The sequence below is a fragment of the Cololabis saira genome, chromosome 12 (assembly GCF_033807715.1).
Source record: "Cololabis saira isolate AMF1-May2022 chromosome 12, fColSai1.1, whole genome shotgun sequence".
NCBI classification, from domain to species: domain Eukaryota; kingdom Metazoa; phylum Chordata; class Actinopteri; order Beloniformes; family Belonidae; genus Cololabis; species Cololabis saira.
In genome coordinates, this window is record NC_084598.1 from 37,399,885 (window position 1) to 37,412,695 (window position 12,811).

Below are 12,811 nucleotides of genomic sequence, written 5' to 3' on the forward strand. Positions count from 1 at the left end.
ATATTCTGCACTTCACTGCATCACCAGTGAGTGTCGCCAATGGACAAAACTTCAGAAAAGTCCGTACGCCAGACATGATTTGTGCGTGAAAGACCGCAACTTTCTACGTTCATAAAACAAGAAGTGTGTCTGAGATTCACCCGTGTGGGTTTTTAATTCAGAAATGTCCTTTAATTAAGCAGCTCATTAGTTGTTCAAGCAAAGACTTTTCAAGTGCAAGCGATACAGAACCAGCTGATGTTTAGTTTCACACAGACTTCAGAATTTGTTGAATTAGTCTGATGAATATACAGAATTCAATCATTCTTATCTTTAACTAAAAGTAAGAGAGTAAAGTAAAAGTAAGTTTTAACAGAATTATTAGGTTTTTGCAAGTTAAGTCAAATTATAAAGGACACATTACTAAAAAATAAAGTATTTTAATATCTTATCCTTCTGCTCTCAGAAAACATCATTTTAACTCTTTTTAACATAAAAAGATCATTATGATAAAAACCTCAGGAGTCCTGCATAAATGATATAAAACTGGACACATGAAATGAAAGTCCAGCTGTTCTCCACAGATCCATTCTGGTGTTGATAATTGTTGCTATATCAGCTTCTGATCTCTAAACTGCTGCTTTGAACAATATTTTAACATGAACACTAATCAAAAAGATTGGTGTGTATGTTAGTGTTTTCATCTTAATCTAGTGTCAGACTTCGACCAGAGAACCTCAGGATGTTCAGTAAAGGTGAACATGTCAGAGGAACAACCAGGAACCGACATCATGGATGTAACAAAACTGTAAAACCTGTTTTATAAAGTCCAGATACAGTGGTGACCCACATGGACCTGATGACAAAGTTCATATTTGAAGAAACACATCTCTGATGAGACTTCAACATGTTTTACTTTCTGTTCAGGTTGGAGGGTTGCAGTTTGTCAGAGATCAGCTGTTCTTCTCTGGTCTCTGCTCTGAAGTCCAACCCCTCCCATCTGAAACATCTGGACCTGAGCGGGAACAAGCTGCAGGATTCAGCAGTGAAACATCTGTGTGGTTTCCTGGAGAGTCCAGACTGCAGACTGGAGACTCTGAGGTCAGACATGTTTTAGTTGTGTGTTCAGATGAATGTGATGTGAAAGTTGTGTTGACACTAACCTGCAGACATCAGGCTGATCTCCTGCTGATCCACACTGACCATCTGACTGCTCTGGTTTCTTCTTCTCTGGTGTCTTTGTGCAGCTTGGAGGACTGCAGTTTGTCAGAGATCAGCTGTTCTTCTCTGGTCTCTGCTCTGAAGTCCAAGCCCTCCCCTCTGAAACATCTGGACCTGAGATTCAACTATAAGCTGAAGAATTCAGATGTGGAGCAGCTGTCTGACCTGGTGGAGAGTCCAGACTACCAGCTGCAGACTCTCAGGTCGGTTCACTGATTTGGGTCTCCTCAAACAGAGAAGACACCGTCAGTCCAGGTGAAGGAGTTTCAGGTGTTTATCGTCTGAACTTCACTCACCATCATACATGTGTGTTCCTGCTGTCATGAAGCAGCTCAAGGTCCAGACAGAACCAGACACATCACTCAGGGAGATGTCACTTCTGGGTTCATCGCTTTTAAAGGGCCATATAATGCTTTTCTGACTCTAAAAGTTTAAAACTTAGTTACATGTTCATCTTTTAAATCATCTATGAAACCACAAGTCTGGCAGAGACAGACCTCCTCCCACGCTGAACACAGTCAGAGATCACACATGTCTGAAGGAAGATGGGTTTTTGGCTGACGGTAAACAAACTAACTGTTTTAAGGTTTGAGCGGACGGGGCTGAAGTGACAGCTGACCAGGCGTAAAGAGTCCTCATCTAAATATTTATTGACCCAAATATGAATCAGAGGGGATCAGGAGAGGCGAGATGGTGACCATGCAGAACACAGATACAGGAACAGCAGGACAGGGTCAGAACCGAAGACAGGCAGATAATCTCAGATAGAGGTACCGATCAAGGCTGGGCCTTAAAGGGGACCTATTATGAAAAACACGTTTTTTCTTGTTTTAACATATATAAAGTGGTCTCCCCTCACCCTGCCAACACAGAGAAGATGAAATGCCACCAAATTCTGCAGGGTCTGTTCACCCCGCCTGGCTGAATCTTCCAGTGTCATGTGACTTCTATGAGCCGTTCAGAATCTGCTCCCGCCCTTACGTAACGACGGGAGCAGAATCCATAGGCCGGCCCACGCTGCTGAAACCACGCCCACAACCAGCTCCGCCGGCTGGAGCTTCAGCCATTGTTCAGAAGAAATTGTTGTGATTTCTTTACAGTTAAAATGATTCATTTGTCTTGTAACATAAGAAATGAAATGATGAATCGGAGTAAATAACTGTGGTGTAACAGAATTCAATTAAATCTTCCTGTGTGAATTAGTGTGAAGACGAGGTGACCCAGATCCCTCTTCAGGGAACTAAACGCTGATTTATGGTTCCGCGTTACACCAACGCAGAGCGTACGGCGTAGGGTACGCGTAGATTTAACGCAGAACCATAAATCAGGCTTTAAGATCCGTTTACACCGTGTAACTGAATGCGAGCGTCCGACTATCGTGTCGAGCTGCGCAACATGTGACGCTCTCTGTCCACACTGAAACCATTAAACTCGCGGCCAGTTAGGACAGTCCAATACAAAAAAAATAAAGCAATGGAATTTATTTTGTCGCCGAAGCTCCCTCGCATGGGACTCGCTTTGTGTACGCAGCCGGCTCTTCTGCCCAGAGCGAGGCTTTGTTCCCTCCCCTGCTACACGTCATTAAGGCAGCTAATCAGCACAGAGCCTAGGGGTGGGCGGTACACCGGTGTCATAGTCATCACCGGTGTGGCACTGCGCCACGACATGGATTTTGCAATACCGTCAATACCGTAATAAATCAATTATAAAATAATAAGCCTAAATAAGGCATTAAAAACTTCGGTGATATGCAAGGTTTGCCGCCGTGTTGTGACAGCAAGAGGTGGAAACACAAGCAACCTGTTTCATCACTTAAAAAACAGGCACGCCCGTGAATATGAAGAGGCAACCCGGACCAAAACGAGCGCAAGTGCGACCAGCAGCTGCTGCTGGGACCGCTGCTCCGCTGGTGCTGCTGAGCAGAACCAGCGGAGCAGCGGTCCCAAGACTACACAGCTTTCACTGCTGTTTACTGCTGCTACACCTTACGACAAGAGTAGTAAGAAATGCAGGGCTTAAAGTATTCCGGCACCGTGCCGCATCTCCGGCGTACAGAGTTTTTTTTCTCGGCGTGCGAGTTTGACTGCTTTAAAAAAAAAAAAAAAAAAAAGTTTGAGAGAAAAAAAAAAGGTTGAGTCAACCGAGTTCGTCTACCAATGGAATGAGAGGAAAGCAGCTCTGGCGCTCAACCAAACTAACACTAGCCAATCAGAAGTAGAGCTGGGCGGGTCTTTGACGGCAGCGGAGCGCAGAGCGCTGTTTCAACCTGCTGCAATACGAATCACCGACTTCAAGATGGAGAAAAAATGAATGAATGTCGGTTTAAAAGAATCTTTTTGCCCAGAAGAAAAAAAGAGTGACAAAAAAATACCCATAACCATGTTCTTCTCTCGAAAAAAGACACCTGTACCGCGGGCTTTGCAGCAGCATCAGAACAGCAGTGAAATACGTGCGAGGCGGTGCTGATCTCCGCAATTTGAAGCTTTGTATAATAATTATTAAAAAAAAATGGTTGCTACTATGTGAATATCACTTATCACGGGTTCTTTTTGGAACGTAACCCTCTCGAAAAACAAGGGATTACTGTATATGAATACTCATGGCATAAACCTGTCAAGTTTTGGATTTAAAATTAAGGGAAATTTTCCACCACCCGCTGTCCAACCAGCCCAACCGAGGTCCAGTATTAGATTTTAAGACAGGTTTACAAAATATTTAAAATATAATATAATAAAAATTTATATAATATATATATATATATATATATATGTAAGATCTTTAGGTTTTTTGCCAAATAAATATGTTGAGAATGCATAATACTCTCCCATGTCTCTTTTTGATAAGGATACTACCATTTACTTATTATATTATAAAAATATTAACCTTATTCACATAAAGGGACAGGACAGGCTACTCCTCCCAAAACGTACCAAAAAATACCGTGATATTATACCGTCACCGTTCAAAAGATGAAAAATACCGTGATATTAATTTTAGGTCATATCGCCCACCCCTAACAGAGCCTCATTATCATATCCTCCCCTCCCCTTAGAATCCAGCACAGAAAATTAGGTTAGAAGCGGTAGAACTAGAGACATGGCCCACAGGCTGAATTTCTGATTCATGTAGAAATAATAGCTTTAGATTGTTCTTAAGACATTCAAGGCCTGTTTAAAATATGCATTAAATGCCACAAACCCAATCTGGCAGAGAGTGAGACCTGGAGTTGTGTTTAAATAGGAAGAGGAAGAGGTGAGGATGATGAGGGTGATCAGCTGGCAGGGAGAGAGGCAGGAAACTCTTCATCTCCGACTCCAGAAGGTTCCTTCATGGACCCGCTGTAGTCGGTGTGAGGTTGTGGTTTGTCGGTACCGCTGTATCTCTTACAGTAGACGTTCTCCCCCCTTTATTCCATTAAAATAGTTATCTGTAATAAGTAGATAAAGTTCTCATCCAGTGAAACCACCACCAGCTCTTCCTGCCGCTGCTCACTCATTGACATTTGACACCAGATCATGAAGCAGAAGATGTTCAGCATCGTTATGTCAAATATCACATCACACAACTAACAAGACCAAACTGGTTTCCATCATGAAGATGCTCCAAAGACTGTAAAATAAGTTACATCTATCACTCTGCTCAGCTAAAAGTAAGACGTATAATCAGCTCACTCAGTAGTGAGTAGTTTGTCATTCTGAACAACAAAATACTTTGTTTACTTTCAAGAATATTTGAAAGATAATTCTCAAAATAGTATTTAGTACTCTTATTACCATCAGTGGGATGATGCAGGTCCCGTATGAACCTCTTATTCTCAGTAAATTTGCTTCTGTTTGATTGTGATGCGTTTATCATTTGTGTTTCATTCATCATTAACAGAAATATTCTAATCATAATAATTCTGATTAAAATACCAAACATTGCTAAATGTTGAATTTGATGGCAGCAGCAGAACCAGTAAAAGTCCAGTCAAAACCACAAAACCACAAACAAAGCACAAAACCGGCACGGATCCGACCGAAACATGAACAGCAATCGACCCAAATCTTGAGATCTGATCGCAGTCTGAGTTAAGCTACCGCTACCGCTACCTAACCCCAAAAACTACAGAGCCAGCATGCAGGTGAACAAGCCAGTGTGTATGTCTATGTGTGTGTATGCGTGTATGTATATGATCATGCGTGTGTGTGTGTATATGTGTGTTCGTACTTGTGTGTGTTCGTACTTGTGTGTGTACATGTCTTTGTGGCTGTGTGTGTGTGTGTGTGTGTGTGTGTGTGTGTGTGTGTGTGTGTGTGTGTGTGTGTGTGTGTGTGTGTGTGTGTAATAAACCAAACAAAGCTCCACCTGAAGTGTATCTATAGTGGGGGAGGGGGGGGAGCAACCCCACCACCCGCGAGACCAGAGGCCGACACGGAAGAACCCGGAACCCAGGCCACCAGCAACCCCACAGAGGGGAGAAGTAGGAGGGAGGCAACCCACCGTCTGCGAGCCCCCCCCCCCCCCCCCCCCCCGGCGCGGAAAGAAGCAGCCAGGGATCGCGGACCGCGACCCAGGCAATCCCCGGCCACCCGGTCCGGGCCGGACACGCGGCCAGGAGACCCTCACCCTCCAGGCCAACGACCCCCACCCGGCAGGGGGCCAGCCTGCCCGGAGAGACAGAGCCGCCCCGGCCGCCGACGCGGGCAGGCGCACCCGCCCCCACGAAAGTGGCCCTCCAAGACCAGAGGGGCGCCCCGCCGCAGAGGCAGCGGGGGGGACTGGAGACGGGCCCAGAGAGAGGGAACCCCCCAACAGGGCGACACCCGCGCAGGCCTGACAACGGAGGGCCCCAGACCCAGGCATCCCATTCATTCATCCATTCAACTATCCGATATCTATACTAATAATAATATGAAATACTATACATAATAATAATACTAATAATACTAATAATACTAATAATAATAATAATAATAACCACCTTTGTATAATATAATATTGATAAATTATTAAGTTTTGTTGTCCTGCCAATGGAGGCTCAAATCCTCCATGGCAGGACACTTCCACACCGCATTCTCACCGACACAGACACACAATCACGCACCGTTTCCCCCTCCCCGGCGGGGTCCAGCACCGCCAGAAGGCACCCCAGGCTGCGCGGCGAGCCCCGCCAGGCCCGGGTATCCCGACCCACCTATCCCAGGCCGGCGAGGGAACACGGGTGATGTGGGACCCCCTCCCGCCCCTGGTGTTGAGTGCATGTGATTAATGCCATAAAAACAGGGAGGGGGAGGGCCAAGTATCGATTTGACACCGACCCCCCCCCTCCCGAACTACGTGCCATTGTCAAATGTATTAAGTGTTGAATGTGCAGTGTCTACTTTGCTGTTAAAACCGTGAGGCGGGGAGTGCCGGGCCACGTGGGACAATGCCCCCCACGACCCGGACTCCCCGCCCCTCGCCTATGTGCGTATGAATCGTGTAGGGGGGGAAGGAGGGGGAGCGGAGGCCGAAGCCAGGAAGCAGGACCAGCAAAGCCGGCCATGATAAGACACCCGCGCCCCCCCACCGGCCATCCAGTAGACGGGGGCCGGCCCTCCGAGTCGGGCCAGGGCCCCACCGTACCTCCACGGGCGCCGCCGGAGCCCCCAGACGGAGGGGGAAACGGTCCAACATCCCCCCATTCATACTGACAAGAGGTGTTCCTGAGTGAACATGAGGGAAGAACTGAGCTGGGATTTGAACCAGGAACCTTGTGACTGTGAAGCTCCGGTGTTCCCACCACACCACCCTGCTGCCCGCTGATCTGATGTGGACCAAACACTCATCTAGAGTTTTATCTGTGTTTTATTCTTTGATCAGGTCGGAGCGCTACAGTTTGTCAGAGATCAGCTGTTCTTCTCTGGTCTCAGTTCTGGAGTCCAACCCCTCTGATCTGAAACAACTGGACCTGAGTAAGAAACACCTGAAGGATTCAGATATGAAGCAGCTGTGCGGTTTCCTGGAGAGTCCAGACTGCAGACTGGAGACTCTGAGGTCAGACATGTTTTAATTGTGTGTTCAGATGAATGTGATGTGAAAGTTGTGTTGACACTAACCTGCAGACATCAGGCTGATCTCCTGCTGATCCACACTGACCATCTGACTGCTCTGGTTTCTTCTTCTCTGCTTTAGTCATCCAACAGTTTGTTTCTCCTGAAACTTCCTCTTCTGATTTATTACATGAAAACTAAACATCTGAATGTGTCAGACAGGAACAACTGAACAGCAAGAGATGTGTCTGAACCTGGAATAAAACATCTGAACAAACAAGAATTAACTGGGAAATAAGAAAAATACATTTGTTCCAACATTTAAATACGTAATACTAGAAATATGATTTTTATAAGTAGCATTATATTCAGAAAAATGTCAATTATATCTTGATCTTAAGGTCTTTTAAGAAACCAACTGAATATAAAGTTCCCAGATTGATCCAGGATTACATATTGTATTCCAGACCTCCAAAGTCATCTCCAGCTGCTTTTCTCTGCTGCTTTTTCAATTTTTTTCCATGGTTAAATTAGTTTCATCGCTGATCATCTTGATGTAGTTTTTCTGGGACAGTTGGGAGGTTTGTTGCATGAAAGTAGAAAGAAGAAGTCCAGGATGTGTGAGAAAGGCTTGACATATCCTCCTGAGTTCATCCTGGATGATTCCGCTGCAGGAAGACGATCCAGGATGAGAAGGTGCAGCTATGTCAAGCCAGGTTGAACTAATCCTGGTACGTGCACGTTGACGTCTTCCTTAAGCAGACCGTGAGGTCGGTCCCAGATGTCCTGATTCAGAAATGGAGGACGAGTGTTGCTGATGTTTCACCGAGTGAACAACAGCTTCTAATGGAAACGTACGAGGAGTTTAAACAGCTGATACGTTCAAAAATGTCCTCCAGACGCTGTTAATGAACTCAGAGGGTCTGACAGACAATAGTGGACAGACTGAATGTGTAGTAGTCCAACATATGAGCTGTAGAGCTCATTGAATAACTGTGACACAGTAAGAACACAGTAAGAAGTTACTGAATAACTTCTTACTGTGGCTGAAATCAGTCAAACCAACGTTGGCTTCCTTTGACTACCGTTAAATTTAATTTCAACAAATACAAGTTTACCAAATATAGACCTGGACAGGACAGGACTGGACAGGACAGGACTGGACAAATTAGACCTGGACAGGTTGGGCTGACGGCTACAGGTGGCGCTGCGTGTCAAAGTGATCATCCTGACAAGAAGTGTGTCTGAGATTCACCCGTGTGGGTTTTTAATTCAGAAATGTCCTTTAATTAAGCAGCTCATTAGTTGTTCAAGCAAAGACTTTTCAAGTGCAAGCGATACAGAACCAGCTGATGTTTAGTTTCACACAGACTTCAGAATTTGTTGAATTAGTCTGATGAATATACAGAATTCAATCATTCTTATCTTTAACTAAAAGTAAGAGAGTAAAGTAAAAGTAAGTTTTAACAGAATTATTAGGTGTTTGCAAGTTAAGTCAAATTATAAATGACACATTACTAAAAATAAAGTATTTGAATATCTTATTCTTCTGCTCTCAGAAAACATCATTTTAACTCTTTTTAACCTCATGTGGGGAAGGGGCCCGCACACGGGCCATCTGACCTAATTTACATAACTAGGTAATTTACACAGTTCAATTTGTTAAGTGAGTTACTAGTGCGACATATCTTTGAAAAGCTAATATTCTTGTGATTACAGCCATATAAACCATTTCAGGATATAATCAAAGCAGCTGGTACATATCGACACTACAAACAAACAAACAAAGATTTGTGCAAATGATGCAACTCACCTATTCATCTTCATAGAAATCATATGTTGAAAAATATTCCCACAAAAACGGTCTTGTTACATTCAGGAAGGTTCAGTATATCCAATCCAGTACAGTATTTCGTCCAAAATACATCATTATAACTGTAAATAGCCACAAACAGCCGCTGCATCATTAGAAATTAGCCGCTCCATGTACCACATTTCCAAATTTAATTCACTGTACGGTAATTATTCTTTGCGGCGCTTTCATGGATGTATTATATAACTGGATACCGGATCGAAAATGGCCGCCCATTCATTTCAATGGAGTTTGCTCACCCAGCGCATCCGCCGAAAAAATTTCTGACTTCCTGGTTTACTTCCTGGTACACGGGCCCATAGAGCATGCGCAGTTGAGTCACCTCCCATGATGCTCTGGGGCCTCCCATCATGCCCCGGGGCAATGTGAACGAGCGCTGCGCGCTCTGGACAAGCGCTGCGCGCTCATGAGTCCTTCAGACCGGTAATGATAGATGTACACAATGAAATTAGGGATTTATAGGGCAAATCAACCGATGCTGTTCTCAAAGTCATGGTTATAGACTATACATGGTTCATTTGTGTGTGTTTTTTAATTAAAGATAAAACGAGTCATTTTTATTTAAGATGAGACACCCCAGGTTAATAGGCTAAAATAGGGTAAACATGTAAATAGCAGGTATCACCATGAAACTTCCCAAGTTTATTACTTACATTAAGACAAATATTTTTTGTATTACAAGTTTTGTCAAGTATTATGTTTAAATATGTCAAATATTATGTTTAAATGTGGTTAATTTACTGCGTTACACAGAGGCTACGCCGTGGGCTCCGCGGCTCCGCGCACCCTACGGCGTAGGAGCCGCGGAGCCGCGGACTGCCCACTGCCCACTGCCCTGCGGGCACTGCCCGGCTTCGCAGTGCCCGCGGAGCTGCGGAGGTGCAGCTTCCCCGGGAGCACTGTCATAAAATAAGCTGAGGATTAAGGGTTAAGATGATGTTAAACACATGACATCTAAAACTCCACGGCACCGTCGCAACAACTACGACACATCTCTCTCCCTGCACGTTTGCTCAAACCTGATGGAGGTCAGTTTTATTGTGAGGTGGGGATCTCACGCCACAAGCTCATTTTGTTAATATTGACCCTCATTTAGTCCCGTGCAGGGCGCTGCCTCCAAATGAAAGAGCAACAGAAGAATACATATTTGAAGTGCGTTAGGTGTGTGTGTGCAGGAGGATCTCAGTGGAAACACCCACACCTGCGCCTCCGCGGAGCCGCAGATGATCTACAGGATCATTAGAATGCTTATGAATGTGGTCGAAAACGCAGATCTTCGGTTATGTGTGGATGCAAATGTTTTTATAAACGGAGGGGGGGAAATATTCGTTTTTAAAAATACCCGGCTACGTGTGGACAGGGTCTTAGACTTGTGTTATTCCTGCCTGATATCTTATTTTCACAAACCATACACCGTTGGCTACAACGGAAATGTTTAAGTACAAGAATGACAAACCATTATTATTCTTGCTATTAAACATTTCTGTTTGGTGCAAATTGGCAATGCAATGTGTTTCTGAGTGATTATTCCGCCGAACGGCTTAGTTTCAGCCATCCTCGTTCCCGAGACACACACGACCGCGCTTTGCGAGTCCACGGCACAGCCGTGACGTCACGCCCAGAAAGAGACTTTTCTTTGACTTTTCTGGCCGTTATAAAACATTTTTGACGGATATAAAGTCCATGACTTAAAAATATAGAATACAAAGATTAGTAATTGGTGGTGATTACAGCTGGAGGTGTCCTGTGAACAGTTTTAGAGGCTTCTCTTTTACTATTGCGGTCTATGGGAAAAAAGCTTTCTGGGCCCCATGGGATTTTTTGTTGCAGTACCGCGGCTGGCCACTGGAAAAAATCGGCGTGCCTGCTGAGCGCGAGACTGGGGGCCTGGGCGCTTTCCTATAGAAATTATTTTCTCAAGATGGAGTCTGTGTCGTGTCCTATTGATTGACACCGATTTGGACCAATCAGACCATTCCTCTGGCCGTCCACAGCCATCAACAGCCAATGACTGTCTGTGTTGGAAATAGGCTCATGCCCCCCTTTTGTCATGAAAAAAATGAGCCAATTGCAGCCAATCATGCTGATGACAGGCACATTCTATAGCCAATGAGATCCTGAATACAACAACGTATGACACCACGGGGTCTGTATAAAAACCCGCAGCCTGAGTGCTGAGCGCAGTCTGAAAACTTTCAGTGAGCAAAACTGAGCGTCTCCCAATGGCCATTTTTGGAAACGCCTAGACATAGTCTGACAAAAACAACTGTAAAATAATCAGTTTCTGTGCTATTTTTATCAAATTTGATGTTGCACTAGATAAGGCTTCAGGCTTTGGTCCCATTGTGTTTTCCAGCTAATAAGTAACAGATTCACTCATCTGCAGACATCTGATTACGAAAATAATTTCCGGCTGAAATAAAAACCTTCTATTTCAGTGTGTTCAAAGTTAGATTATTCAATTATAGTAGTAGTTACAGTGATTCTGACAGTTGGAGAAAAAACTTGTGTTACCTTTCAAAAGAGACCAGAACCATCCATGTACTTCAAACGGTTCAAGAATAGCTTTCAATTTACTTTGGGTACGCCTTGGATAGGCGTTTTTGGCAACTTTTACAAGTGTGGGAAAAAGATCATTATGATAAAAACCTCAGGAATCCTGCATAAATGATTTAAAACTGGATACATGATATGATTCTGATGTTAATAATTGTTGCTAGATCAGCTTCTGATCTCTAAACGGCCTCTTTGAACAATATTTTCAAAAAGATTGGTGTGTATGTTGGTGTTTTCATCTTAATCTAGTGTCAGACTTCGACCAGAGAACCTCAGGATGTTCAGTAAAGGTGAACATGTCAGAGGAACGACCTGGAACCGACATCATGGATGGAACAAAACTGTAAAACCTGTTTTATAAAGTCCAGATACAGTGGTGACCCACATGGACCTGATGACAAAGTTGATATTCAAAGAAACACTTTCTGATGAGACTTCAACATGTTTTACTTTCTGTTCAGGTTGGAGGACTGCAGTTTGTCAAAGATCAGCTGTTCTTCTCTGGTCTCAGCTCTGAAGTCCAACCCCTCCCATCTGAAACATTTGAAACATCTGGACCTGAGTAACAACTACTACCTGCAGGATTCAGCTATGAAGCAGCTGTGTGGTTTCCTGGAGAGTCCAGACTGCAGACTGGAGACTCTGAGGTCAGACATGTTTTAGTTGTGTGTTCAGATGAATCTGATGTGAATGTTGTGTTGACACTAACCTGCAGACATCAGGCTGATCTCTTGCTGATCCACACTGACCATCTGACTGCTCTGGTTTCTTCTTCTCTGGTGTCTTTATGCAGCTTGCAGCGCTGCAGGATGTCAGAGATCAGCTGTTCTTCTCTGGGCTCAGCTCTGAAGTCCAACCCCTCCCATCTGAAACATCTGGACCTGAGTGACAACGACCTGCAGGATTCAGGAGTGAAACATCTGTGTGGTTTCCTGGAGAGTCCAGACTGCAGACTGGAGACTCTGAGGTCAGTTCACAGATTTAAAAGATCGGAGAAACTTTAAAAGGTCCGTTCAGACAGATCCTCCACAAACACAGACATGACACTAAGGAGTGTGCTCAGTCGGAGACGTCTTCAGGTTTTCTGTCAAACAGTCAGCTGCAGGAGATTGTTCCTGAACACATCTGGGAACTTCTAGAAAGACTCTTTCTAGAGACTCTTCCTGTT

The 12,811-nt window shown here is 44.4% G+C and overlaps 1 protein-coding gene across 1 annotated transcript in view; it reads left to right on the top strand.

Annotated features, from left to right (window-relative positions):
• The window catches only part of LOC133457448 (NACHT, LRR and PYD domains-containing protein 14-like), a 217,193-nt gene that overhangs the window by 196,006 nt on the left and 8,376 nt on the right, over positions 1 to 12,811 (top strand). The window contains exon 10 of the mRNA XM_061736743.1: positions 12,437 to 12,610. Coding sequence (XP_061592727.1) covers positions 12,437 to 12,610 — 174 coding nt within the window. The remainder of the gene's footprint in view (positions 1 to 12,436; positions 12,611 to 12,811) is intronic.